At 43.8% G+C, this 19,182-nt stretch overlaps 2 protein-coding genes across 3 annotated transcripts; both read left to right on the top strand.

Annotated features, from left to right (window-relative positions):
- The first annotated feature begins 3,904 nt into the window (after positions 1–3,904).
- LOC116218461 (glial cell line-derived neurotrophic factor) lies at positions 3,905–15,488 on the top strand. Its single transcript, XM_031560272.2, has 4 exons — positions 3,905–4,118; positions 4,605–5,177; positions 11,882–12,179; positions 12,808–15,488. Exons 3-4 carry the CDS (start codon positions 11,909–11,911, stop codon positions 13,311–13,313), a joined length of 777 nt encoding a protein of 258 aa, XP_031416132.1. The 5' UTR covers positions 3,905–4,118; positions 4,605–5,177; positions 11,882–11,908; the 3' UTR covers positions 13,314–15,488.
- Positions 15,489–16,453: 965 nt separating this feature from the next.
- capsla (calcyphosine-like a) lies at positions 16,454–18,972 on the top strand. 2 transcript variants are annotated; one of them, XM_031559958.2, is made up of 5 exons: positions 16,454–16,624; positions 17,235–17,363; positions 17,458–17,635; positions 18,021–18,230; positions 18,489–18,972. In XM_031559958.2, the coding sequence occupies exons 2-5, from the start codon at positions 17,269–17,271 to the stop codon at positions 18,588–18,590; spliced, it is 585 nt and encodes a 194-aa protein (XP_031415818.1). In that variant the 5' UTR covers positions 16,454–16,624; positions 17,235–17,268; the 3' UTR covers positions 18,591–18,972. The 2 variants fall into 2 exon arrangements, with proteins under 2 accessions (XP_031415818.1, XP_031415819.1); XM_031559959.2 differs by lacking the exon at positions 16,454–16,624 and adding an exon at positions 16,875–17,119.
- The last annotated feature ends 210 nt before the right edge of the window (positions 18,973–19,182 follow it).

Consider the following 19,182-nt stretch of genomic DNA (forward strand, 5'->3'; position numbering starts at 1 on the left):
AGTTGAGTTGCCAATATCTCATTGTAGGTCATCCCCAAAACAATGTATAGCCTTATCAGATCCATGCGGAAAAAAAGTGTTGCACAGATTGATAAAGGGGAAGTGATATAAATAAATAAATCATTAATAAATAAGCATATACAAATCCAGAAAATGTCATGAAAATACATGACAACTCTGACACCTCCTTCCCCATAAGACAATAATTCACATTAGCGACTTTGCTTAAAACCTCAATGCTTCTAGGGACAAGACATACGTAGGTCTATTGTGTACACAAGGTAGCCCACTTAAACATGTGCACTATTTACTGCATGGTTTACAAATATTATGATATATTCAGAAAAATAATCAGATCTTCTTCCACATGTTCAGTAAGTTGTGGTCGTTTAAGTAGATCAAGCTCACCATGTATTATAACGTGCCCAGAAAGTATGAAAAAAATCTTTGCCCCCACTCCGACTCTGCAGGAAGGAGTAGGGCATGGGGCTTTACCTATTGATGATCAAAGCAGCCAACCAGAACTACAACTAAGACCCACCACTTATACATTCACACCAATTCAACATTTTCATACAACCTCTCACAAATATACATACATATACATACGTACAAGGAGTGTTGTAATTGAAGACACACATCTATCGCGTAGAAATACCTGAAGTAGGCTAGCCCACAGAATTTCCTACAATTTACTCTCAGACACATGTTTTAGCCCTGACTGAGAATGATTCGCTCTTTAATGTGATGGCTTGATAATTAGGTCCATGATTTCCAAAGGAAAACAAATATTTCTATGCAAAAATAAATTCCATCCGGGAAATAAACCTTGACCCTAGCCTTGATTGAGGCATTTCTCACTGGCTTGTTTGTTTAAGCCTTCATAGGATACACGAAACATATGGTAGGCTTAGTTATTGTCTGTGTATTGGAACTTCACGCAGCAAGAACACTGTGGCATGTGTTCTGTTGTAAACCACCAGTAAACCACAGTTGCTGTTTTGCAGACTTGCTGTTGTTTATTTGCGTTTGCATGGATATATTACATTACATAGTAATATATATATTTATCATGTGTATAAATATCTTTCTTCCTGGGAAAACACAGCACCTGCCGACTGACCGAGACACAGTCATGACTGAGAGACTGGGCCAGTATGGTTTCCCGCCTCTGATGTCCCCTTGAACAGGATGGCCCGCTTAGACAAATATGGCACCCGTGATACCAACATAGACATCAAAGCAAAAAAATAAAAACATGACAGAGCCAACATCTGTCCAACATCTAAGGTGGAACCAGACTTATCCTGAAGCCAAGAGCACCAGATCTCTGGCTAAAACCATTGACAGCAGACAGTGAGTAGTCTTTTATCTGATGCAAGTGGAAAACTCTTGCTAATGGAGTTGTCTTTAAGGTCAACCACTTTCATGTTACGCTGGAAAAAAAACTATTGTGGGTTAGATACACTCTCCAAATTGAAACACTTTTTCATTTATCTGTCATCAACTTCCCCTCTTCCTTTGTTAAACAGAAGCCAGAGCAGTCATCTACACTGAACAATGTCTGTGTGACTGCAATATTTTAAAATTCTTGGGACCTGGAAGGAGACTTTACATTTTCCAATGTGTCCGATGCCACTCTCCTGTCAACACAAGACTTTCGGAGAAGAGATGTGCAATCCTGTGTAAAAACTGTTTAATGGGGATGTAACCACAGTTCAATTTCAGAGTGTTGAAGGGTTAAGAGACACAAAACGGAAAGAGAGAATGTGAGAAAACATGGTTTAAAACCACATGAAATAAGAGTCTACTGGCCCATGCTGAGTGGTGGCCATTAGTAATAAATAAGCACTATACTGTACTACCTCTACTGCCCTACTATAGTTATGACATCACAGACATGAAATGAGCAGGATATGGACATGACGCTTTTGCCCTTGTCATCATAAGAGTTCATGAATAAATGTACGATTGCATTTCTATTTTGTTAAAGCTGTAGCGTGCCAAAGTCACTTTTTTTTAAAAAGAACTGTTCAAATGAATGAAAAATCTCAGGTGAATTAAATTTCTGCCGACACATAGGACTCTGCCTTAAGGCCAAGGTCAATAGAAGACTATATGATTCAAAAGATTACATAATGATACAATAAACAATCTGACAGACAGCCAAGTGCAGCAATATGTTAGATCACTTAAAACCTATCAAATAGCAAAGGATGTGCTCGCTTGCAGGTCGAACCTAAAGAAGCTACTGAACTGAATTTCAATCATTGTGAAAGACAGTACATTCCTCATTGTACTTATAAAAAGGAAAGGATGGGAGAGACACATTCATTCAACAAATGCACAAGGATCTGTCCTGCACCGTTTACATAAGAGTTAACTGCACCAAACAAATTTAATAATCAACATATGCTCACATAACAGTTTCAGTATAATATGGAGCAATTGTTAGTCAACACATTCGTTCTATATTTGGATTGAAGACAGATATTATTCAAACTCTAATTTTAAAAACATGTTGTGGATTATAATTGATTGACAAATCTAGCCAAACTTACCTATAGCCTATTGCCCAAAAGTTATGTTGTAAAAGATGGAATTTTACTAAACATCTAGTGAGGTTGGGAGCTCAGATTGCTCAAAGTGGAGTGGTATATTTTTATATTTATATCAGACTTAGCCTGTCTGATCTCTTTATGATAAGCAGCTGCTTTCTCCAAACCAATCTTTCCGTACTCGTTTCATAGTGTCTCGGCTGAATGGAATGTCTTGCATGTTCCATAACACATTTAAAACACATTTGAAACGGGTACTAATTCTGACTCTCCTTAACGATTTGGGCTAGGTGCAGCACACAGCAGAGGCCCATCCAGCCCTATCCTGTTCCATGTTGAGGGTGTGCTACAACTGGAGATCTCAGGCCTGTTGGAGAGGTCTCGTATAGACAGGTCACCTCTGTGTGCTTTGAGTGTCTCACACTCTCTCTCTCTTTCTCTCTCTCTCTCTCTCTCAGCAGTCAGGTATTTATTTATTCTTCAGATGAGAGAACTGGAGACCTTCCTGAAAGCTTCCATCTGCTCCCTATTTTCTCGTGTGGATCCTACACGAAAACGACTAACAGTAAAAGACGCCGGCTTGTTTTTGGAAGCCGAGTCGTGAATCTGTGGCTCAGACTGGCAAATCCGCCTCTGTTTTGCCTCCAACGGTCGCTTCAATGTTTTACTTAGGGATGGTTTCCATCACAGTATTTTAAATTACGAGGGAATTGTTTTCCTTCCCCACCAGCACATCCAAGCGGGGGCGAAACTTTATCCCAATAAGGATGTGCTTGGGAAACAAGCCATCAAGTAGAACGAGGAAGAATCGAGCAAATTGATGATCACACATAGTGTAAGGCCAATGGCGCAGACCTCACAACCAGGTCAGGCCATGTTTGTAGCACAGTGAAAACACACTCAGGTAAAGCTCCCTCGACCTCCTGGAACTGTACGCTTACTTTTTGAAAACACAGGTTCCCTCACACACACACAATCCCTTGTCCTCATCTTCCCCAAAAGCCTCTATCCCTGCATCTCACTTTTTTTTACACCTGTGCTGTGTCCAGAAGCTGTTCTGAGGTGCGTTTCCCAAAAACTGTCACTGTGCAATGAGCACCGTTAAATTACATGCAGGCAAATCTGAGTGCAGTGGAGGCTCAAGCGGCCATGTTGGTGGCCCCGGCATGGATGGCCCTTGGGGGCCAGAGGAATCCCATTCGCAGCACAGGTCACAGAAGCATCCCGCAGCCCTGCTGAGTCTGTTTCAGCAGCCAGATTAGCAGTCAGCGGTAATCCGACCCTGCTGCTCATTGCAGCTGACTGTTGAGGAGGAGCCACCGCCAGCAAAAAGAGAGAGAGAGCAAGGAGGAGGAGAGAGAGCCACACATACGGCTCACACACACAGAGTTCGCCCTCTCTTACACACATATACGCAAACACACACACACAGTTGCACGGATGCACTTCTCAGTCTGTAGGCTCCTCTGATCCTCTAAAAGCCTTCACCCCACCACATGAGCAGGACGCTCTCAACCTGGACAGTCTGCCTGCCTTGACCAGTCTTACACGAGGAGAAAGGTAAATCTCACTAGATAATTAATTAATTTAATTACACAGATACCTTCATCTGAAATATAAAAAAAGAATTGGGTAGAAATTGTTTTAATGCAGGACGTCTGTCAAAGGTATGTGCAAAGATGTGCATCTTGAATGCATTGACGGTCTGTCATGTCTGAGAAAAAAACGTGACTTTTGGAATGAAAGCGATTCAAAAACTGCTGCATAACTTCTGTTCTCAACATTTCTAATGTAATCAGTTGTTTAAGGATTTGATACATGCACATAAGTCTAATGTGTTTAGTCTGTGTGTCTTACATAGAGGGACACATATGGATTCTCAAACGAAAGAATGTGGACTAAAAGTAATGTTCACAGAGACTTTACTCGGGAAAAGACATGTAGAATAACGCTTTAGTAGATGTAGCTGCCGCGTGCTGAAGTGTGAGTGAGTGCACATGGACCGTGTTCCCATCCCTTGTTTGAATTCTGCAATTTATGTTCTAGATCTCCCTCTCCCAGCTGAGTGGAATACCCTCAGCAAACGGGGACAAGTGGAAGGATAGGAACAGCATTGTGTACAGAAGGGATTCCTACAAAGCAAAACATTAAGCGTTGGCCAAGCAGAGAATTTTGAGTGTCAAGGACTTATTGGAAGGGCTCCCCACCCCAAGCTTCAACCCCCCTCCCCCCCAAGCATGAGGAAGCTACAAACACCCATCTTCAGGGAGGATGTGAGCCAGCGGTGATTCATAATTCTGGAAAAGTCCGCACCACCATGAGGGGCCTCTAGGGAGGAGTCTGCGTGGAGCATCTGGAGAGACGCAGGTTCGGACACGGAGGGAAACTACGCCACGCACCACGACACCGGAGGTTTCCCGGCTGCCCCCAGATGTAGAAGGTGTAGTCGGCCGTGGGGGCGGAGAGACAGACACAGAAAGAGAGAGAGAGAGTGTATGTGGTGTGTGTGCGCCCATCTCATCCTTTGCCTCATGATGAGGGACTTATTGGCCCGGCCCATGTCTTGAGGTCAACCCAATACAGCGACATAAAGATAAGGCTGGATTAGCCAAGCGAACGGTAAGGACACATCTCCTTTTGTTAGCATAAGCCGGGGCTTAGCGTGAATGCGTTAAGCACTGCACCAAGGCAAGGGTTCACAAAATGTCAGTGTGCTGGCGAGAGCTCAGGATTTGACAGTTGCTTGACAAGTTTGTTTGATGCCTGCATTTCCTAGCGGAACACATGGTTCCTCTTTGATCTGGCATTCCTGAAATGTGTTTTCTGATCTAAACATACGATAGTGATCTTAACAGAAAAATACATACATAAGATAGGTTGGCTCATTGTTACACTCCTGGTTGTTTGACATGGTTACAATTTGATACCAAGACACTTGCTAGAACTATATTAGTATGGAAATGATGTATAATGGTGGCTTGTTGTTCAATGAGATTAACCTAAAAAAAATGAACTAATCTCCAAAGTGCACCCATCACTGTCTGACACCTGTTCAGGGTTTTAAGTCACTAACACTAGCATAGAGACACAGGCCTAATAATGGTACTAATAGCTATGCTTTTTCCCCGTATGCAATGACAACTGTGCGACTTACTTCTAATGAAAAGTAAATTTTGAGGCAAGTGATCCTTGGCAGTGAGATGTGGGCAGTGAGATGTGAGGCACGTTAGGAGAGGCCGAGGCACCAAAGGCTAAGCCTCTCTTCACTTGAGCCCTTCAACTCCCATAACCTGGGGATCCAATCTGGCTTACTTTTCAAGCTCCATGAAGGGCTTCCATCAATCACACAAACCTTAGGACAAACGTCCACAACACCTCTGACACGGGAGGTTGCAATTTTGCAGTGTGCAGCTCTCAAGCATATGGGAGATAGATGTGCACCCCTCTCTCTCTCTCTCTCCCGTTGCCTCTCCCTCTCCTCTCTCTGTCTCTCTCTCTCTCTCTCTAAGTGATGGGCACATGGCAAACAAACGTTGAAAGTTCAGGAATGTTTGTTCTGATCCCCCTAAATGTCTCAACATATTTCAAATTGACACTCTGACGTGTGTTTTACTTTCCTCCGTGCAGTGACATGTTGAAGGCAGAAAAGCTATTCAGCCGGTGCCAGAGAGCACTCAGCAGCGCTATTTGTGCCCCATCACACAACAAAAAAGCCGCAATGCTTTCAGTTCTTAGTGGGAAATTGTCTGTATACAAAATGCCGATATTCAACCATGTAAAGCTAAGAGTGTCTTGAGTAAACCAACACTCCCTTCCCAAAGTAATTACACGAGACGAGGGAGGCCATGCCAGTAACACAAATACCCTGCCTGTAGAGAATGAGAGAAAAGAAAAGAAAAGGGCAGGACACAAACAAAAAATGAAAGTGTTTGTCTGTGTAGAGGTTAAATACATCCAAATAGCAGTAGGTCTGGTGAAAACATACACATGCTTTCAATCGCTTTGCTTTTTGAAAGAGGGTGGGCCGGAACTAGGCTGGATGAATGCTAGGGTGATTGTAGACAGAGCACGGAGGGGCTTGGGATGACCTTGGGATGGCAGACTGCATAATGACAGTGAATTCCTCTCTCCGAGTGACGGCTGGGGATACACAAATCAGCCGAGGCCACGTGAAAAATCACTGGCTTGGCTTCGGGGATGCAGCACCTCGCCATTCCTGGAAATGTATGGCTCTGCATTCCAAAAAATGTTTCTGGTTTATGAGAACAACAGTCGTTTGCTGGACTACACTTTGAAGAGCTATTACCTACACTTGGCCACATTCTTGAAGAACAACTTGCAGCAGCAACTACAACTACCCTTAAGAGCTACCAGCTCTCCAAACATGGGTCCTAGATGGAATGTGTGGACACAGCACATAAGTCAGTGTCTTCCAGACCAAATACAAGCCTCCTCTCAGAGCTGCACCATGCTCTCTCTTAGACAGTACCTGTTTCTAGCTAGTGTGTGAGTGAGGGGTGCGGTTCTATTCCTGCCTGGCATGCTGCCATGAGTGCCTGTAAGAATGAGGTGGCTCAGCCGGACTGTTAGCTGGGCATTAGAGCAATGAGCTGATTAACCCACGCTGACCTGTGCCACACGTTAGCGAGGATCCCCTCTGTAGGCCGAGCTCCTATTAAAGTCATCAGACTGCCATGCCTCTGCAGCTCTTTCGGCACTGACAAACACGCAAGCAGCAAAGTAGGCCCAATGCTGAAGTCAAAGCTGCCATGTGCTGGCTGTGGAGGTCCAATGCTGAAATCAAAGCTGCCATGTGCTGGCTGTCGAGGCCCTTGGAAGCAGACACAGTTTAGTTACTACCGGAGTGCTGTGTTCATTACATTTACGGCAGGTACAAAACCACATCAGGCAATAGAATCCCCTTTGGATAATGTTTTCATTTGTATAGGTCATCACTATGCATACAGTGTGCTCATTACATTAATGTATGTCTGAGTTGACACATGCACGTAGAAAGATAAGAAGGTAAATGCCCTCAGCTTCCTATATGTGGGTGTGGAAATTCCATAAAGATAATATAAAGCGGGCGGTTGATCTAATCATTACAAACATGTACTGGTGCCATTAGGTTAAACCAACAATAGTTTTCCAATATCAAGGTGGCTATGCTTTCAAAAGCTGTGTGTGCACATATGTGTGACATGTTTACGGATCCTCCCTCTGGCACCCCCCTGTCTTTCTGTGTCTGGATAGAGAGGGTTGAGGGGTTGGGGTGGTGGGTGGTGGAAGGGGGGTGGGGCTAAGAGATTAAGTCAGACGGCCAGGGCCACACCTTCAGTCGGCCAATCACAGGTGTTATCCCACGTGAAGGCAGATAAAGTGGGGCCGCATTAGCACTAATCCAGCCCTGATCTTTGGAGTATGTTCCCGCTCCTCCACCTGCCCCCTTTCATGTGCTGTAAAATAATCAAAGTACACATTTGTCAGGAAGTGCGCTATGAGAACTATTAAACCAACTGCTTCCTTATTTACAGAAATAACGCATGTGGTAAAGTACATGTGCCCACACTTCCTATCTCCTTCTCTCCCTCCTGTTTGATATGAGCCATAGTGTAACTCCGTAGCCACACAGCTGTTGAGGAGGGGTGAGAGAAAGGTGCGGGTTTGGAAGGAAATGAATTGAGGGAGGAAGAAAATGAGTCAGACAAGGGCCTAGTGGGAGAGTAAGGAAAGAGTCAGAGAAAGAAAGAAAGACAGAGAGAGAGAGAGTGAGAGAGAGAAAAAGAGAAGTAAGGTGACTTAACCCGGTGTGTCAGACTGAGGGGTGAAAATGCTGAGGTGAGTGTTAGCGCCTTTCCTCCGTCCCTTCCCACCTGCGTCAGGGGCTCGTCGCTCACACCTACTGTAGCTCCCTCACCTTACACACAGCTGGAGGGGATTAGGATGGGCAGCAGCATGACGTGGTTTTATGTGGTTACCGCAAGTTATGCAACCACTACTATCAATAACCTGAGCAGACTGACGTTGGCGACTGCTGCGCTCTATTTTAAATGAATGGATCAGCAACTCTGTGCTGGAACCGAGCACCATCACTGCTAGCCACCTGTTTAGTCTGTCGTTGATGCGCCAAAACAACAGAGGATATTAGTTATTTAAATCAATTCTCCCAGGATGTAGTTGTGTTCACAGGGTACATGTGAGACAGCCCTTAAGTTGATAACAGGTTTGCGGAGATAAGAGTTTCCAGGTATTGATGGAAAGTTATGAGGATGGTCGTAATGGGGATTTCCTGCAAGGGAAATTAAAACTGATGGGAAAGCAAATATGAGAAAGGAAATTGTTAGAAGAAGAGCGTGCATGGTCTTTTTATTCGTTGATCTTTAAAAGCTTAAATACACATTTAAAAGACAGACAGAGAGAACTACTTCTGCATGTTGAGCGTGTTTATGGGTAGGGTTAGAGTATATGTGTGTATGTGTGTGTGTGTGTGTGTGTGTGTGTGTGTGTGTGTGTGTGTGTGTGCGTGCGTGTGATTGAGGAGAGGACATGTGTGGGGCTCAGACTGAGTCAGATCAGGGACTTTAAGTGATCATGAAGATCATGCCAATTTTTGACTGAACAAAGGAGGGTTTCAGTCGTTACATGTTGTATGGCCGCAAGCCACAAACTCCCCACACTGTCTGACCATTCTTCATGCTGATTGCCGCCCGCGGCCATGGTTTCTGTCAAAACTTTGACATATCTGCACGGCTCACACTGAACCGCCTGTTGTGGCCAAGATTTGACAGTGCCTAAGACGCAAGAGAGGCAAAAAAAAGGGTGGTGATTGAGGAGAGCCAATGCACTGCAGAACACAGAAGCGGATAGAGACCCATTTGTGGTGCAGAGAAGCGAATGGGGCAGAGAGCATGTCCTACCAGATACGATGACACTTTAGTTATCGTAACAGCAGGCAGCATGAATGACCCCACTGTGTGGCCAAGAGAGATGACGGTTATAGACATGACATGGTGGACATCCCCTGAATATCCCAACACATGGGGGTCCGGGGTGTGACGCTGAGAAATCGTTGAGATGACATTGTCGATGCGCCATTGACTTTGACATTTACGGCCCCACTTTTTCAATTCGCCATCTTCAGAGCGGGAGCCAGCAGCACAAGAGGCATTATGGGTTTTAAAAAAAAAAAAACAATAATGGGTTTAAAGTGTGTGTGTCTAAATGGGTTGACCATGGACTCAAATGGGGGAGATGACCTTACCCACAATTCATCACCACTTACCCAACCTGACAGCAGATGGGAACAATCTGACCTCAGGAGGGCCATTCATCAGCGGCCCTCATTTCTGAGAACTGACACAAGTGTCTGACTGCAATTAATCTAAGACTGTGTGTGTCTTGATGAGTCGTGACATTTAAGCCTGTAATAATGGTATCTCATGCAGACCTTATGAGGTAACACCATTTGGTATAATGTCTCGCAAATGAAATCAAATAATGATGTAATCATTTATAACCATATAGGGCGCCGCAGAATGCTCTTCAAAGCTTTCCGATATTAAACTTCATCTGTCATGTTCAGAAAAGAAAACAAGAGTGAGGACTGAAGCTTGGGTGACAGCATGTGTGGAAACTCCAAAACACACAAGACTTAGGAGATAAAACAGATGGCCTGTCCTCCATCAAGCGCGATCACCATATCAAGGACTTAGTATCGTAAACAGTGCAATCAGCGGCCACCTTTCTGGTGCCTGGTGTGTCTCCCAGGCATTACTCTGAACTGTACACGGAAATCCTTTGATAAGCTTTGATGAATCTGAACAGTCACTGTTGAATGTTACAAGTCTTCCTTGTTTGTCTTTGGATGCCAAACCGTCCTGTCTGTTGTTGCTATGGAAGAGGAAAATCGAATTAGTGTCGGATTCCTCCCATCAAATAAGCACCCTCTGAAGAGCTGGAACATTAAGAGCGATAAAGGATCACACAGAGATGTGTCACGCATCATTCCCCCTCTATGTTGTCTCGTAGCAGGCAGGACAGGAGGCCTCATGACTGGATGTGGTCCATTGAGGCCACCTCGAACCCAGTCTGGCAAAGCACTTTGTGTGTGTGTGTGTGTGTGTGTGTGTGTGTGTGAGTGTGTGTGTGTGGGGGGGGGGGGGGGGGACTGGTCTGGTTATGTCCTTAGTCCCTACCCCTTTGCCATTTCCTGATCTGCGGAAATGTTTTGCTTGTCCTAACCCTGTTCAAGAACAAAAAACACCGAACTAGTGAATGCAGCAGAGACAGGGGGAAAGAGGGAAAGAGAGGGGGAGAGATTCACGTTTTTAACTCAAAAGAGAGGAAATGAGGATGTCCAGGGAAAAATAACAGGAAGTTGTGTGAGGTAATTCCTCTGAGTGGCCTTCTGAGTCCAGGGAGAGCGTGGTGGGAGGGAGGTGAAAGGGGAACATAACACCGACACACGTACACACACGCACACTATCCATATGGACCTAGACGCCCCAAGGTCAGCAAATAGGTGTGTCATGGTGATTCCTGTTTGAGAATGATTATTTTCTCTCCTCCACTATATACGTCTGTGCACTCCATTTCATTCTTTCATGTGAACATGTAACGGAAGTTTAATTAGTGAAGCACAGAACGCCAATGCTCAACTCGTGAATAGGTGAACCCAGTTGGCTTCCTCTTGGAGAAGGACCTAATGCTTGAAACGATCACCGCTCTTGCTCTCCTGTGTTGTTCTTCGCAGCATGAACTGTTACAACATGCTCAGCCAGTGATTCATTTCTCTGTTATACCTTTGTAATACCTTTCGCAGAAGAAAGGCGTGAAGCTCAATTCGGAGGAAGTGTTTTGAGCCCAGTGAGAATGGGGTGAATGGTTCAGCCCTGGATGAATTACTATGGAAATTGATTGGAGCCTAATAAAATGATAACCGTGAAATAATAACCACTGCTACATGTGCCTCACAAAGCAATGCAATAGCATACGAATAGTGGTCGGGAAGACTTTGGCACTGTTGAAGAACTCTGAGAAGAAACCTGCCGTCTTTTTTGAAACACTAGCTGAAACAACGTACAGTATATTTCTTCAGTGTCAAGTACATGCTTGCGATTTCTCCCTGTGTAATACAAAACCTGTCAGATAGAATCTCAGCACGTACGCACTCCTGCATATCATGAGCTGCTAAAACAAACAACACTCATCTCACCCAGCGGCTTCATAGAGATCACAGCACTGGAGGTGATAAAAGACTGCTTGTTGAATAGCAATAAAAAGGGACTTGTGCACCTAACCGTCTGTTTCTGTTTGTTTTGCAGAGTTTCAATGCTCCAACCCATTCTAAAATGAAGTTATGGAAAGGTGCCGCCTTGGTCATCATGCTCTCCTGTGCATCTCTGTGCGTCCTCCTCTCTAAGCTCGCAATGCCAGCCACGCCAGCCAAACAACCCTCCTGGGTGGCACCCCCAATGCCACCACCTTTAGTCTCAACATCATCATCATCAACAACATCATCTCCCTCACAGTCATCTTTATCACCTCTGAGGCCGGAGAGGATGGGTGGTCTCCGTCGGCGAGCCCGGTCTGCAGACACCATGGGCTCTCTATTCTCTGAGTGTAAGCTGGGTTATTTCTGTCTTCTGAGGCAACGGTGGCAGCACTGATGAGGTGGCATCTGAAGGCACTGACAGCAGGCTTAGGGGTTTCTCTATGCTGTCTTCGGTCTGTTTATGTGACTGGGGCTTTTTACACTACACTCTTACGCAGCTTCAGTCAGCACCTCATGCCTCATAGCCACACCACAGACTGGAGTGGTGGAACGAGAGGAGTCCCGGCTCTCCAATGTGTAAATTAACTGACAGAGAGGTTTGAAATGTGTTGGGTCTGGGCCAGTTTTGGGGAGCAACACTCCCTTACAAACACAAGTGCAGATTATCTTTTAGATTTGATCAAGTGCGACACATTGTTAGTGTATCTTTTACACTGAGACAATGGATACATTTCTTACTTTGGTACCTGATAATCACAGTTGACTTCAAGAAGTTAACAATATCTCTGATGTTAGGACCAATAGCAAATGGAGGTCATGTATTATATATTTTTTATATATTTCTGAAATGTCCATACAATTCGCAATGCCTTTGTGTGTTGCTAGAGATGGGCTAGAGCTAGAGATGATCACATTGTGCATATCCATATTTGACCTTACCTGACATCACTCCTTTCTGCTCTGTCCACCCTGTAGTCACCTACCTTTTCCAGAGCTACACGGAGGGGGAGCTGAAGCAGATCGTCAGCGCTCTGGTGGGCAGGAAGAGCCGCAGGGACAGCCAGGAGGAGTCAGAGGAGGGCCGCAGTGGCACGTGGAGCACCAGGGACAGACAGGGGCGCAGGACTAAACGTGCTCGCGAGGGCCGGGGGCCGTGCTCACTGCACGAGAAGTACTGGACAGTGAGTGAGCTGGGCCTTGGATACGAGAGTGACGAGACCGTGGTGTTCCGCTACTGCAGCGGCAAGTGCGTGGCGCGCCGGCGCAACTACGACATCATCCTGGAGCACCTGCATCGGGGCGGGCAGCTGGATGAGAGCAGCACGTGCCGCGAGAGGAAAGGGAGAGGGAAGAAGAACAAAGCCCGCTACAGCCCCTGCTGCCGGCCCACCCGCTACGAGAAGGACATCTCCTTCCTGGGCAACAACAACATCTTCTACACGATCCCCGACGTGTCTGCCAAGGAGTGTGGCTGCGTATGACAGCTCTACGGTGGGCTGGTGGTTGGGGGGGGACTGGGGGTGGGGGGTCAAAGATATGATGTGGTTGAGGGGATGATGTATTACAGATGCCTGACAAAGTGACGTGATGTGGCCAATGACCAAAGGGCCATGGGGTCACGACTGGCCTTAAGAAAGGCATACCCTTCATTTATGTCTCAAGTGTCTTGGTCAGAACCTCCACAAAGACCAGGCAATAATGGGAATCTGGAGACAACCAAAGGCCTTTTGTAGGAAACTTGAAACCACTGTGTACATTTGACATTACAATGAATCTCATTACTTATTCTGGATGGACCTTGTGTTTTTACCCAACCAGCAAAAATTCTGGCAAGGAATGTTGTTTTGAGGAGCTAAATGCTTATAAATGTTATTTTAATGCTGAAGTTGTATGTCTGTGGATATCTACCTCACATTTTGATGTACCTTTTTTCGTTTTTCCTGGACTGAACATCCAATCAATTCAGTGACTACACAATCATCTCCTTGTACTTGAGCATTCAGTGACATGAATTAGTATAGCTTTTTTTGTTCTTTCATACTTTCTCACATCTTTCAGGTCAGACTGCACAAATAGGTCTCAAATACTGACAGCCATATTCTAAATCTCTGTTGCTTCAAAAGCCTTGCCAAAAAAACATGTTAAGTCAGATTCAAGCCCATATTTTTCTTAACAGAGTTAATTCTCACCCAAATTCCAAACTTGCCTCCAACAAACCTTTTAAACCACAAAAGTATATTGTTCTTCTGCCAACACAGAAGACAATGCTAGCTCCCCCACATTCCACTCACAGCCCAGTGAACACAAACCCGTTACAGTGCACACAGTACACCCTGAGGCTATCTGAGACAGGCAGTTCAGACATTACAATCACCTGTCAAAGCAGATCTGTATTGCTCACCGGTGCGTTTTCCGAAAGTGTTGTTGAACAACTACCATAGCTAAATGGTAGACGGCTACCACGATGGTTGCTCAACGATGCTTTCAGGAAACGCAGTCCAGGTTTTAACGCAGAGGGGCAAACACTGTCCTTCATAACATTACTATATCTTCCCTCCTGTTAAACTTAAAATGAAGACATCGAGAGGCACTCAACAAACCAAATAAATGTATTTAAGAAAAGCATTTATGATTGACATACGTAATGTGACAGCTGCTGCTGTGACACACTGGGTCTTTATGCAAGTGCCACTGCCCTAACGTGCAGGTAAAGAGCTTGCAGCTCCCTGTTCCACAGTGTGGCAAGTCAAATAAAACCATTAACTTACAGTTTAATAAAGAATAGACCACAACATGATTGGACCAATGCCTGGATCCATCACAGCTGAAAAAGGGCCAGTGTCTTTACTAATGTGCTTAACTAGACGGGAGCACTAGAGTGGTTTCTTACAGGCTTAAGTTACACAAATCATCAAAGTAAGACCCTTTCTGCACTGCACCTTGTACATTGATCACATTGTACAGACTGTTCCGGATACAAGTAAAATCCAAAATGCCTACTTCTGTAAAACCCATTTCACATGAAATTTTTGCAAAAAAGTATTCCCTTAATTGTTCATTTTACTGATGCTTTAAGTTGGTTTTGTTTTGTGTTAGAGAAGATATTTGTGTCTGGGATTGTGGATTAATTTCTGAAAAGGGTATTTCTGTTTTACCCCAGTTAAGCATGGCAAATGAAAAGATTTAATGAAAAAACAACACTGCACTTGCACAACTACAGAAAGCAGTAGCCTAAAGGCTTTAGCCTCCTGGTGTATCTATAGTTAGGACTAGCGTAAATGAAAATGATTTGGATGTCCGCTCCATCTTTGTTCATGTAACCAAAAGGAATGGTATCATGGCAGGAAGTATTAGGTTTATTATTTTTGATTTTTTTTTTTTAGATTCTTCCACCTTGGCTTTTCAGCAACAGTTACTACCAGCTCTGACATTGTTGGGTTGATCCAACCAACGGCAGTTAAGTTGATGCAGTGCATCTTTGTTGTGAATAATCAATATTTATTGGAAAGTGGTTTGCTTATTTATTTTAGAGTATGTGTTAGAGTGGGAGAAAAAGACTTATTTATTTTTAAAGGATGTGCCAAAAACGACTTTGTATTAAAAATCTGATATTCTTTAAAGGACTGCTGAATAAACTTAACCAGCTTAAAAAAAAAGATCTTTGTACCTTTGTACTTCTTCATTGAGGCAATGACTAAGTAGCCTAACCTGCCGTTGTGTTCATCAAAAGGTTGAATTTTACGTTTGGGTCTATAACCCTCCTTTTGTGTAGGAGCCTACAGATGATAAATGCATGCCATGGAATTGAACAGGCCGACCATGAACATAAGCAAGGTGCCAGAACAGAGCCATTAAAGTACTTTTCTTCATATTTGGCATGAAAACAATCATGTGCTTATCACAGATGTAGATAAACGTGTCAGAGCAAAGCAAAGTGAGATTTAATGAAATAAAAAGAACACCGATTCTGGCCTTCTTTTGTGGGTCCCTATCCACAGCATTTAGCCTTTACGCAAGAGCCACTGTGTGATTCCCAAACCCAGGAGGTCTACGTGGATGATATAAATGTGAATGAAGGGTCGGAAATCTGCTGTTTGCGTGGTGTTCTGGAGAAAACAGTAAACAGCTCAATGTAAACATTTTGGTGAGGAGAGCGCTCAGTGGTCCAAGCCAAATCACTCCAACAACATCCACGCACTCCCAGATGTAACCAATTAAGAACCCCTCAGCAGCCCCTTCTCCAGCCACAATGTACAAATGATTAATCTTTCACATGTTTAACTTTAAAGTCAAACTTGCAATGTAAATATCCAAGATGACTCATCTAATCACCTCGTCTCTTTTGGGTTTACTTGGTTCTTGCAAACTGCGCTGCAGAAACTGCCCTCAAGTGAAAATAGCGGCGGAGCTGTCAGAAAGAGATTTCTACTTCTTGTAGAGGTTTTCAAAATTATTATTTACATTATAAAATTGTTCCATGGCAGCAGTCAATAGGTCATAACAATTTGCCATCCTAACTGCTCAACCGTTGGCTAGTTTACAAACCTGGACATGTTGGTCTTCCCATTCCATTTCCGTTGACGGAAGATTTAGCCTTGTAACTAAGTAACGAAATGTGCAGGTTGGTGATAATTAGCTGCGTACCTAAAAACCTTTCACCCAAACACCTCTCACCGCCACGGTGATGACAACAGGATTGGGGGTGGAGCGAGGACATTTTTTGCAATGCACCTGGGTGACACAACAGTGCCAAACAAGGCAACAAGAGTCTCAGCATCTTCGCACCCTTGAGGTAAGCTATCTATGACATTATGTGGTATTTCTGTGAAGTAATAAGCTACCCGCTGTCCCTTCCCCTTATATTAGCCAACAACTGAGATGTATATCAAGATGATGTAGAGATGTAGCCTACAAATCGAGTGAAATGTGCCTTATTTGACAGCATGCTAAAAGTCAGGGAACTGATATAGCTATACAAACAGATATAGCCTATACAAACAGACAGAAAGTATCTATAAAATGCGTCATGTTGACAGCTATACTGTGAATTACGTTACCTCCATGAAAAGGGTAAGCCTATTTCTTCCCATTTTACTATGTTATGCTTGGTCGCCACAGACGCGAGTAAAGTCAACAAAGTAGCCATGCCAACCTCAACTGTTTTACTTTTTCTTGTGTTCTGTGAAGGAAGGGGGCGTGGGCCTACTTAGGTTACTACGCCTGCATGTTTGTTAATTTGAGAGTCCGGTTTGCTCCTTTGAAAACTATGAAATACTAAAACGTCAAAGTAAAGAACAAACATTTAATACAAATTCTTGCCTTCATCCAAAACTCTTAAATTCCAATTTTCCAAAGTCAAGTTTATTTAAGAAGTTAATTCCTTTCTGTTCTTTTTCTGCCAGCCACTTTGCTTTTTGTACAGAAATAGACTGAGACATGGCCTCTAGTGATCTGCAGTCATCAGATGCTCTGGAAGATCTGAGGAGGCAGTGCCTGGCAAGAGGAGCTGCTGGGATCAAGGGACTTGGAAGGCAAGTTGTGCATCATCTTAGATTAACATGCCATATAAACGTAATCATATTCTAATACTGTTTTACAAACGGGAAATATTCTTGTGCTTCAAAGGTCATTTCGCATTATGGATGATGATGGTAGCAAATCACTGAACTTGGATGAGTTCCAGAAGGGTTTGGACACTTATGGAGTGACCATGGCCAAAGAGAGGGTTTTGGAAGTGTTCAGAATATTCGATAAAGATGGAAGTGGTACAGTCGATTTCAATGAGTTCCTGGAAGAATTAAGGGTAAGTGTATTTAGTTCAATGTATGCACAATTGAGGCTCAGGCCTGTTTTTTATATATTATGGAGGGTTAGATTATTGGCACACTTAAGCTGAGGGAATACAAGGAAATGTGTTCTACATGTTAGTTAATAAAAGTATTTAGCTCGACAAACGAGGGACGTCTGATGCTACCCTTTGAATGTACTTCCCAGTGACATTGATATGGATTTACTCACCCAGCTCTGAGACAATGAGCTTCACCCATCAAATTTGCCTCCAGTGGGATAAAAAGCAAATTGACACAGATTGCATGTCTTCTTCTGTCATTTAACACAAGTCTACAAAATTCAAAAGATGTTTGCGACTGTGAGCAACATTTTAATTTGTGTTATTCATCCTCTCCAAGCCCCCAATGTCAAACGTGAGGAAGCAGGTAATTGTGGAGGCTTTTAAGAAGCTGGACAGGACAGGGGACAGTCTGGTAACCGTGGAGGACCTGCAGGGGGTCTACAACAGCCAGCACCATTCCAAGTTCAAGAGCGGAGAGTGGAGCGAGGAACAAGTGTTTCGCTCGTTCCTAGACAGCTTTGACTCACCCTACAACAAAGATGGCAAGGTTGAGTAAACAGTGTTTAAAAAAATGTAATGCACATATTACAAAGTTCACCAGTGTGGATGTACAAGAGATGACTCATTCAAACATCTGGTCTCCGTCTTTGGAGTTGTAGTCAGTGATGTGAGAGATGAAGTAAAGGTTAAGTCAGAGGTACTACTATTTCTTAGATCTTCTGACTCTCTCTTTGTTATAATTCCTCTTCAAATCCTCTTCCTGATGGAAGGTTTACATTTTTGATTTGATAACTTTCTTGCACAGGTCACCCAAGAGGAGTTTCTGAACTACTACAGTGGAGTGAGTGCCTCTATCGACAGTGACGAGTACTTCGTCACCATGATGAAAAATGCCTGGAAGCTATAGGACTCCAGTCACCTTTTAACTAGTTAATGCTAAACCTCTGTGTTGTTCCGTCCAAGAACAGGCCTTCAACACTTGTTATGCCGTCAGGATTTAGGAGGCCTCCTGTGGCTCTTTGAGGAATTGCAGTAGTATAGTAAAGGTAGACCTGTTGGTTACTGTTTAGCAGCTGGAATCCCAGGTTTAGGAAAGGTAGAAACACACCTATGGATGAAAATGTGTCTTTTCGAGATGGCTTATCCTCTTGCCTGTCAGTACCATGTACATTACAACATGCTTGGACATTCATGGTGTATACTAGACACGTTAATCGTTGAGGACCATGACTTTTGACATCGTCTTTTGTTATAAAAATAAAACATACATTTTCAATCAATTCAAGGTATCAGTTTAGAGGGTTTGGTGTAATTCAGTCTGCTTTGCCCTGTTCTATGTCCACACTACCACCTGGAGGTCATTAAAGGAACTACTACGTTTTGTTAAACCAGCTTGCCATGTCTGCAGGTCTTTCCAAAATAAATAAAAGTAGTGGAAATTAGGAGTTCAAATATGCTGACACACAGACCTCCCTACAGTGTATTTCAAGTATGTGGTT

This window comes from Clupea harengus, chromosome 22 (assembly GCF_900700415.2).
Source record: "Clupea harengus chromosome 22, Ch_v2.0.2, whole genome shotgun sequence".
In the NCBI taxonomy this organism is placed as follows: Eukaryota; Metazoa; Chordata; class Actinopteri; order Clupeiformes; family Clupeidae; genus Clupea; species Clupea harengus.

What these genes read in the sequence shown, in the direction of transcription:
- LOC116218461 (XM_031560272.2), top strand. Translation starts at nt 11,909, where the DNA reads ATGAAGTTATGGAAAGGTGCCGCCTTGGTCATCATGCTCTCCTGTGCA. An exon ending in GGGCTCTCTATTCTCTGAGT is followed by an intron (nt 12,180 to 12,807) that starts GTAAGCTGGGTT and finishes TCCACCCTGTAG; the next exon opens with TCACCTACCTTTTCCAGAGC.
- capsla (XM_031559958.2), top strand. Translation starts at nt 17,269, where the DNA reads ATGGCCTCTAGTGATCTGCAGTCATCAGATGCTCTGGAAGATCTGAGG. An exon ending in AGTTCCTGGAAGAATTAAGG is followed by an intron (nt 17,636 to 18,020) that starts GTAAGTGTATTT and finishes ATCCTCTCCAAG; the next exon opens with CCCCCAATGTCAAACGTGAG. An exon ending in CCTACAACAAAGATGGCAAG is followed by an intron (nt 18,231 to 18,488) that starts GTTGAGTAAACA and finishes TTTCTTGCACAG; the next exon opens with GTCACCCAAGAGGAGTTTCT.